Genomic DNA, 9,671 nt, shown 5'->3' with positions numbered 1-9,671 from the left:
GAGCCTCGGGCGGGGCAGAGCGCAGCCCCTCACTCACCGCCCGCAGGGCCGCTCCCCGCCGCGGGTGCGTCTCGCAGGCCCCGGCCCTCACTTCCGCCTTTACCCGTTCCGCTTCCGGACCCGTCCGCCAGTTCCGCTCCTGCCTTGCAGGTCACGGGCGGCTGCATCTGCCAATCATCTTTGTCCCGCCTCATCGTGTCTCCGCCTCCTGCGAGGCGCGCTGTGTCACGTGTCCGCGCTCCGCTACGTCACTTCCTGTCCCTCGCAGAGCGCCATGGGAATCGTAGTCCCGGAGTCCCCCGGCAGCGCTCCGGGCCGCGGGGGCGTCGTGGGACACGATCCTCGGACGGGGTCCGGGGCGGGAGGGAACGGGTTGGAGACCCCGGTGCGCGCAAACCGCGCTGTCCCGCCCTGCACGCGCTTCCCGCCCCGCAGCTCGGCCCCATCCCGTCCGCAATCCCTCTTCCCCCCCCCGGCAGCGCAGCCCCGAAGATGTAAAAATAGAACTTTTATTTCCCGTTCCGTCTGTGCGGTCCGGAGGGGCGCAGAGGGGAGAGGGGCAATGCCGACCCGGTGCACAGAACAACGGACAGCGCCCGGGGGGCGGCGCTGGTCCTTCACGGCATCGGTCCGGGGTGCCACCATCCCCCCGAGCCCCGCTCGCAGCGGCCCCGCATCGCCCCGGGTGGCGGCCGGCGCCCAACACCGGGCACGAGAGGTGTGCGGCCCCGGGGGGTGGGTTTACAAAAAGCCCCGTGGGCGAGGAGAGTATCAAAACCGGTACCAAAATCCGTGCAGAGCGGCCGGGAGCGACGCGAACCCGGGCCCGCACCGCGTGCCGGATGCGTCTCCGGAGTCGGGGGGGTCCCCGTCCCTCCGCCCTCCCGCGGCTCAGCGGGCGCTGGCGGAACCGGAGCGGGGCTGCGGGCGGGCGCGGGCCGAGCAGCCCGGGAAGGATTGGGCGAAACGCGGCGGCACCGCGGGCGGCGGGGTCGGGGACTGCGGGACGGGACGGGGCGGGCGCGGCGCGGGCTGCGGGGCTGCGGGGGACGGCGGGCGCGGTGCCTCCGTGCCCAGCCCCGGGGCGCCGGAGGCTGCGGGAACGGAGCGGCTGCGGGAGGGGGTGGAGCCCCGGGAGGCGGTGGGGGCCGGCGGGGGCCGAGGCGGCGGCGACGAGGCTCCGGGCGGACGACGAGGGCACGCGGGGGGCGGCGGGCGGCCCTGGAGCAGCTCCAGCACGCGCTGCAGCTCCCGGCCGAGCTGAGAAACCTCGCGGTTGAGGTGGGCGATCTGCAACGGGGACGGAAAGTTGTGAGCCCCGACGGGGCGGGTGGGCCCCGCACTCCCGGGCGGCCCCGCACCTCCCGGCTCAGCCGCACGATGCTGCGCTCCGCCGCCTCCACCTCCGCCGCCAGCGCCGGGCCGCGTTCCGCAGTCCCTGCCGAGAAGATACCGCACGTCGCTGGGATCCCCTCGCTCCTCTTCTTCCCCTCCACCCGCCCCCTCCACCCTCCCCCCCCCCCCATTTGGCACGGCCGTACCTGGTGGCGGGAAGCCCCTGGGCGCGCCCTGCAGCCGAGAGGCCGCACCGAAGCAGAAGGTTCGCACCTCCCGGGTTCCCCCGTCGTCCTCGATTCCGTCCACCACTCTGCAGGGGGGCAGTGAGGATCGAACTTCGTCCTCGCCGTGTCCGCCTCCGCCTCCGCCTCCTCCCGGACACGTGCAGCCCTCGGCCTTACCTGGGGCTGAGCTCGGGGGGTCCAGTGGCGTTCAGGGAGAGGCCGAGGAGACGAGCCGCCCTCCGGCCCCCGCCGCCCCCCGCCTCCCCCCGGGGCCGCGCCGTGGGGATGCCGCGCTCGTCTCCACGAGGAGCGCCGGGGAGTCGCGTGGAGCTGCTACGTGGGGGCAGCAGCGGTTCGCGGGGGGTGACGGCGGGGGGCGATCGCTGGAAGACCTCATCCGCCTCTTCCTCGTCCTCTGCGATGCAGGGGAGAAGCTGCTCCGGGCCGGGGCCGCTTTCCGAGCGGGGCTGCGGGCATGGGCGGAGGGGTCAGCGCTGCTCCCCGCACCCTCGCGGCTCCCCACACCCGACAGCACGAACCTGTGACGCCGCTTGCGAGAGGCGCGGAGAGCGGGCGAAACGGCCGAGCCCCTGAGAGAGAGATTTGGAGACGTCAGCGGGCGGAGCTGTACCCGCGTCGGGCCGCAGCCCTCGGCGCCCCCGGGCAGCCCAAAGGCCGGCCCCAAACTGCAGTCCCGCAGCTCCGTGCAAGGCTCCGGGGCTCGCAGCCCACGCCTGTCCTCTCCTGCTCTCAGTGCTGTGCTGGGCCCCAGACCCCACTGTCAGGACATCACCTTCCCACGGGCAGCACGGGGCTCCTGCAGGACACAACGCGCTTTGCTTGCATCCGCCTCGGTTTGTTCATAACTGTCCCCGGTGAGGGACAAAGCTCTTCGGTGCACGGAGCGACCTTCCGCCCTGCCCAGGGGGCGGTGTGTGTCGGGGGACACACGGCGCAGCCTCCACTGCTCCGGAGCCAGGAAGGGGGGAGGCGGTGGGCAGAGGACCCCCCTGGCAGCACGGCTCGACTCGGCCGCCTCCTGCGGGGGGGCCGCGTCCAGGCTGCCTTCCCCCCACCTCCTTCCTGAGCTGAGGAAAGCCGCCGGGACGTACCTGCACGGGGCGGCAGAGCCGCGGAGCCTCGGGAGCGCGAGAACCGAGCAGACGAACTCCCCATCCCGGCCACGCAGAGCCCCAGCCCTGCTCCCGGCTCTGGGGACGCGAGGACGAGAAAGGGCCTGCAGGGGGGGACACGCACCCACCTCCATCTCGCTGCCCTCCCGCAGGTTGAAGGTGAGGTCCTGGTGGATGTCAGCTGCGAACTTGCTGGCGTACTCTGGGTAGAGCCGCAGCACCTCGCGCAGCCCCCGCAGCCCGATGTACTGCAGGTCGCAGTAGGTCAGTGCTTTCACGTCCGCGTTGGTTTTGATCACCGGGTCCCTGCCGGCCAGGTCGGCGCCGATCAGATCCCCTTTGCCTGCAGGAGGGGATGGGGCAGCGGCTATGGCGGTGCCAGCCCCATAGCGGGCGGGCAGCAACGCGCTGTGGGGGCGGCCCTCACCCAGGATGGCCAACACCACGCTGTCCCTCAGCACCTCGAGGGAGCCGGAGCAGACGAAGTAGTCGGCCTGCAGCGCGTCGCCTTGCCGCAGCAGGTACTCGCCCGGCGCACAGAACGACGTCTTGATGTGCAGCGAGAGCGACCGCAAGCAGCCTCGGCTGGCGGTCTCGAAGATGGGCAGCTGCAGGATGTCCTTGTTCAGGTGCATGGCCACGTCGGCACGGAGCTCGTCGGGGAAGTCACGCAGCAGCTGGGGAGAGAGGAGCCGGCATGGGGGAATGGAGCATCCCTGCGCCCTGTGGGGCTGCGAGCGTTGGCGGGACCTCTCTGCATGGCAAACTCAGCTCAGGACAGGCCGCCCCGCTCCTGTGCACAGCTCTGCTCTCTCCAGCAGCAGCACATGGACGTGTGCACACACACGTGCCTGCACTCCTGTCACTGCCCTCGGAGCAGGAGGAGAGAGGAAGGGCTGGCCCTGCCGAACCCTCCTACCTCGTTAGCATCTATGCCGTTGTTCACCGACCAGGTGGTCTGGAAGTACTCCAGCATCCTCTGCTTGAGCTGCTGGGGCAGGCGGTGCACGCGGATGAAGTCCTTGAGGTCCTTCATGCGGGTGTGGTAGAGCGAGCGGCGCGAGTACATGCGCTGGATGATGGCCGTGACGTTGCCAAAGACGACGGCGTGCATCAGCGCTGGGGGCCGGAAGGCAGTGTCAGCCCGGGGGGGGCAGGGCCAGGGTGGGCTGTGCTCAGTGGCACCGTGGGGCTGAAGGATGCAGCCATGCAGTCACAACCCCATCTCCTCCCGCCGGCTACCCGCCTCACCGCCGATGAGCATGGTGCAGATGGAGAAGATCTTCTCGGCATCCGTGTTGGCGCAGACGTTGCCGAAGCCCACGCTGGTCAGGCTGCTGAGGGTGAAGTAGAGGGAGGCGATGTAGGCGCTGCGGATGGAGGGCCCCCCCGCTGAGTTGTTGATGTAGGGAGCCTCCAGCCTCTTGCCCAGCTCGTGCAGCCAGCCTGCCAAGCACAGCCCAGGGTCAGTGCTCACCACGCGGCAGCCACGCTCAGCGCAGCCGCAGCCCTGCCCCTGCCGCGCTCTGCAGGAGCAGCCGGCCAGAAGTTCCGTGCCCGCACTTACCGATTTCCCAGGTCAGCGGGTCGTTGCTCTCCATCTCCTTGCGGCCGATGACGTACCAGATGCACGCCATCCAGTGGGCCAGCAGCGCAAATACAGACATGAGCAGCGTCAGCACCATGGCGCTGTACTGCGAGTACCGGTCCAACTTCTGCAGCAGCCGCAGCAGCCGCAGCAGGCGCACCGTCTTCAGCAAATGCACGAGCGAGGTCTGAGGAGCAGGCAGGAGGGTGAACCTGGCAGAGCTGCAGGAAGGGCTGGGGAGGTCCCCCCCGCCTCCCTCTGGGGCAGAGACCCTCCACCGCTCCCCACGACGGCAGGAGGCTCGTGGGCTATAGAATGGGCTGGGTGGCGCCCCCCGCCGTGCAGCCGTAGGGCCCCTCTCCCCACCCTCACCACAGTCACGTTGAAGATGTAGAGCAGGTCGAAGGGCAGCGCGGCAATCAGGTCCACGAAGAACCAGGTGGCCACGTAATGGATGCAGATGGAGTGGGGCTCGTACACCACCTGGCCTGAGTGGCTCACGTACGTCGTTCGGAAATTCAGGATGATGTCTGCCCCAGGGGGAGCACGGCGGCCCTGAGTGCCCCACTGCAGCCGGGGGGCTGGGCTGGGTCCCAGCCGAGGACATCCTCGTGCCCAAGTAAGGTGCGCATCTCTGGGCACAGACCTACCCAGGATGAAGAGCATCTCCACCGCGATGTCACTGACGATGGTGCTGCGCGCGGCCGAGAGGCTGTCCTCTGTGCTGGTGAAGCAGACGTTGTAGGGGACGGTGACAGCCACGTAGAAAGTGGCCACCAGGATCAGCCAGTCCCAGAGGGCCTTGAAGATGCTGTAGTGCAGCAGGATGAAGTGGGCTTTCTGCACCGAGGCCACTTTGTACTCAGGGATGGAGGGTTTGTTCTCAAACACGTTCTGAGGGAGCAGAGGTGGCACAGGAATGGTCCCACTTTGCAGGCCCCCTTTCCTGGGATGCCCCAGGACCCAATGTCGTGGTGATGGACACGGCTGTCCGGTGGGGCACATTGCACACAGGCTGCACTGCGATCACCCCAAAGCCGGGCAGAGTAACCGATTGCTGCCATAAATTGATGTTGCACTCATGCTATTAACAGCAACCCACTGTCAGTGCCAGCTGCTGCCTTGAACAGCCCCATGTGCAAATTCACATGCAGTGGGCAGAGCCCCCCACCATCCTCTGCACTGGCACTGATGGCACTGCTGTCTCTCCTGCCCCTTTCCTCCCAGGCTCAGCACTGCTGGCTGCACCCACATCCCTGCAGCAGGCCGGCACAGTGTGCTGCTGCTGGAAACCACTGCTCACGCACCCAGTGCCTGGTAACGGCACTCCCTGGGGCACCTGGGCTTCCCCACAGCTCACACAGAAAAGAGTCAACACGCAAGAGCTGCCAAAAGCTCTGCTTTCCCCACAGAATCCTCTGCTCTGCTGCCTACCAGCAACCTTTGCACCAGACCATGGTGCAGCTGCCTGCATTTCCGTGCCTTGGGGGACAGCGAGGAGCATGGCGCGGAGAGAGCACCTGCAATGCCAGGCTCCACGTGCACCCGGCTCCTTACCCGATTGATTTTCATCTCACCGCGGTCCCGCCGTGCAAACTGGCTGCTGAGCCGGTGCAGCACCGTCCTGCCCTGCCGCTGTGCCGCCCGCAGGTGTGAGCTGCCAGGTTTCTTGCTCCTCTGCTTCTCTGCAGAGATGATGCGCTGGTTTAGCGGGACCACTCCCCAGAGCTGTGGAAATGAGCTCCATTTCTCCCATCCCCCTCCCCTGGGAGTCACTTGGAGCTCAGAGAGGACCCGGGGTCTCTCTGAGTGCACTGAGATGGGACGCAACGCCAGGCAGGAGCAACTGGAGCTGGGACCCCCCAGCACACGTCCACCGCACACACGGCTGTGAGCCTCGAATCCCATCCCCACCCCACCACTACGGCTCACCCTCCTTCCTGTCGCTTGGATGGCTCTTGCCCTGGCTCTCTGTGATGTCCTTGAAGGAGACAAGGAAGAGCACCACCTCCCCCTTCTCGTTCTTGATGGGCATGATGTCCACCAGACACCAGAATGCAGCTCCTGCGTGGAGGAGAGGAAAGGGTCGGCAGGAAGCCCCTCCGAGGGCTGAGTTCTGTCCAGAGCTGCCCATGGGGCCCCGCGCCTGTGCCACTCACCACCCTTCTTGTAGAAGCAGACCTCGGCCTGCTGCTCTTGCTTGCCCTCCAGCACCTTCTCGATGCGCTGCAGGACGGGCTCGCTGGTCTCAGCCCCGCAGAGGAAGCGGCAGCTGCAGTTCTTCTGCATCACCTCGGTGCGGGCGAAGCCGGTCAGGTCGCAGAAACCGTCAGAGCAGTAGACAATGGGGAAACCACGGCGGACCTGAGCGTTGGCCAGGATGAAATTGCTGTCTGAAAGGAGACACAGCAGCCCCTGAGGGCTCGGGGCTGTTCTAGGGGGCACCCCCTCTCCTCCCGTCTGCCGTCTGCACCAGGGGACACACAGCAGGTGGCTGCACGCCCCGCACTCACCCAGCGCCAGCAGAGCCATGGGGAAACACAGCCCATGCTGTGCCCTGCGTGGGGAGATCCCAATGGCGGGCCCCCCCTGCTCTGCCACCCCACAGGCCCCAGCCACAGGCAGGACCCCAGCCCAGCCCCACCACACTGTGAGGGGAAGGAGCTCCCTGCAGCCCCTGGCTCTCCTTGCAACGAGCCACAATCCCACACGAGGTGATCCGCGCCTCCCCCTCACCATCTGCTGCTCCCACCTCCCTGCTGGGTGTGGAGCTTAGCAGGGGACAGTCAATGAGGACAGGCAGTGCCAGCCCCTGCGGCCCCCCGCCCAACAGAGAGGTGGGAGCGATGCCACCAAGCCCTGAGCCCACTCCACGCCAGGGAAGGATAGAGGCGTGTAGAAATGCAGTGTTCTTGGCTGCCACGGCACCGCAACGCTCGCTGCCTGCCAGCACCACCCCTGCCCCGCAGGACAGCCCTGGGCTGGGCTCTATCAGCAGGGCTGCACACGCTGGCCGGAGGCTCTGTGCCAGCCAGCCAGATGGCTTTGTGCTTTAGCCCAGGGAAGGGTGTGCACAAGGGCAGCAAGGAAGTGGGATGAACGGCCAGCAGGGTCTGCATTCACAACGAGGGCAGAACGGGGGCCACCATCCGGATGCAGTCTCAAGCCCGAGGGTCGCAGCCCAGCATCCCTGCATTCCACACCCCCAGCACCCAGAAAAACATCACCTTCCCATTTCACAGCACAGGGGAGGGAGGCCCACAGCAGATTACAGTGCAAAGCCATGCCAGGACAGAGCAGCCTGGGCAAGGGCAGCAGGGAGCCACACACAGCCCTGGTGCGATGGGAGGTGCAGGGGGGCCACCACAGTACAGCTCAACCCCGGATTAGCTTGGAGAAGCAAAAATAGCTGTGACTAAGGCCAGATTTTTGCTCTGGGGAGCCGGGATTACTATGGTGTCCAGGGTGTGTTATTAGAAAGGAAAAAAAAGGCTCTCGCTGGGGAGCAGCACAGCCACAAAGGGGACTGCAGCCCCACTGTGGTGATGGCTTGCCTGGACGAGCAATGCAGGGCCTATGAGGCAGCAGCTGTGTGGGAGAGGCAGGGTTAAGTCGTGCCACGTATCACTGCAGCTAAAGCCCCTCTCCATGGCAGATAAAGCCGATAAGAGAAACATCGAACCCACAAAGCCAGACACTGTTTAAAAGCACCCATAGGGCAGGTTCACGCCATCGAAGGCAGGGTGCTGTTGCTCACCCTTGCTCTGTGGGGCAAACTCTCAGTGTGGGCATGCTCCTGGCTCCAAGCATCATCAGAGCAGTCCCAGCACAGCAAGAGACGGAAATCCTGGGAGGCCTGGAAGATTCTGGGGAGGCGTGGGGCTGGCTATGGTCACAGCTCATTCCTGAGTGGCTGCACGGTGCCAATACTGCCGGAAGCTGGCGTGTTGCATCCCCACATCATCCCCTCTCCAACGTGCTGGGGCTTCGATCTGTCCTGGCCCCAGCACAGGGGCATGGAGACAGGGAGGAACCCAGCTCCTGGGCTACTCCAGCACCTCCAGCTGCAGGAATTGGCTCCAGAATAGGCACTGCTGGGCTCTGCTCCACACTCTGCCATAGCACACTGCTGCCAGTGCCCACATCTCCCAGGGACGCAGCTCCATGCAATGGCTTGGGCTGGAAGGGACCTTTAAGATCACCCAGTGCTGGCTGCAAGCAAATGAGATGCTCTCGCGGCAGGCGGAACCCAGCCCATCACCTACACACCAGGAGGTGGGGATCGACAGCCGGCGCCGTGCAACAGCGGGGCTGTGGAGCTCCAAACCACACTGGTGGCCAGAATGCCATGTGCCACGGGTACAGCAGGCAGGCGCTGTGCTGCGTGGCCATCCCATGGCATCCCGCAGTGCCGGGGGTTCCCAGGGTAGCACCCAACTCCCTGCTCCCATCCATCCCTAAGGGGCTCCAGATCCGGCTGCTGCTGGCACACCGGGAATTTGGGGCTGGGGCAGAGCAGGGCGCTGCTCTCCGCACGGCGAGCCCTGAACCGGGGCCGCCTCTCGCGCGCCCTCCCGGGGACGGCAATCAGTGCAGGAGGGGCGCGGAGACCCCCGTCAGCCCCGCCTTCGTTCTGTCGCTGATGCTGAGCGGGGCCGGGGTCCTCCCTGCGCACCGACAGCGGGGAACGGGACAACGGGACGCTCCCGGCCGGCTGCGCGTGGAGGGGGAGATTGAGCCCGGCTGAGGGACAGACAGCTTGGGGTCCGCGCGAACCGCCCAGCCCCGGGGGCTCCGATGTCGCCCCGAGGAGCTCCGCCTCTCCCTGCCCGCCCCCCGCCGCGGTCCCGGGGCGCAGCCCTACGTGTGCCATCGAAGCGGGTGGCGATGGTGTCCAGGAAGGTGTTCTGCGGAGCCAGCAGACCCTTCATCACCGGCATCGTCCCTCCGGGCCGCCCGCCCCGGGCTGCGGAACCGGTGCTGCCCCAACGGCGCGGGTAATCCCGGCTCGGCCCGGCCCGCCCTGGGCTTCGGCTCCGCCCCCAGCCCCGCCCCGGGCACCGGAGGGGTGTCGGCACCGGCGGGCACCGGCGGCTGCTCGGCTGCGCGCGGCTCTGCCCCGGGAGGCGCCGCGCCGGGTCCGGCTCGGTACCCGCTGCTCCGGGAGGCAACGGCCCCCCCCGGGAGGGGCGGGATCCACCCTCGGGCCGGGGCCGGCAGGGGGACCGCAGCCCCGCGGCAGAGCCGTGCCTCCGGGCCCCTGCAGGGACGAGGCGGAGCCGGCTGACATCGGGCTACCGTTTATTGTAAAAGGCCAAGTGTGCCGAGCAGCCTTGGCCGGGGCCACAGGCAGGTATTTAAAAGTGCTATTTGCACTGACCCCCCCGC

General features: G+C 67.4%; 1 protein-coding gene across 1 annotated transcript; it reads right to left on the bottom strand.

The window, feature by feature from the left end:
• Window positions 1-509: 509 nt before the first annotated feature.
• KCNH4 (potassium voltage-gated channel subfamily H member 4) lies at window positions 510-9,223 on the bottom strand (the record flags this gene model as incomplete). The annotated part of the gene is given in 20 exon segments (XM_079547259.1): window positions 510-568; window positions 571-609; window positions 612-632; window positions 635-652; window positions 655-862; window positions 864-1,438; window positions 1,542-1,648; window positions 1,740-2,029; window positions 2,102-2,152; window positions 2,824-3,038; window positions 3,123-3,372; window positions 3,615-3,814; window positions 3,947-4,141; window positions 4,263-4,538; window positions 4,541-4,813; window positions 4,934-5,177; window positions 5,841-5,968; window positions 6,216-6,347; window positions 6,443-6,676; window positions 9,148-9,223. Coding segments are annotated over 20 exon segments (3,591 nt in total).
• Between the last annotated feature and the right edge of the window lie 448 nt (window positions 9,224-9,671).

Source organism: Tetrao urogallus (assembly GCF_951394365.1).
Source record: "Tetrao urogallus genome assembly, chromosome: 26".
NCBI classification, from domain to species: domain Eukaryota; kingdom Metazoa; phylum Chordata; class Aves; order Galliformes; family Phasianidae; genus Tetrao; species Tetrao urogallus.
The sequence above is the reverse complement of the archived record's forward strand: the minus strand, read 5'-3'. Positions and strand labels throughout refer to the sequence as shown.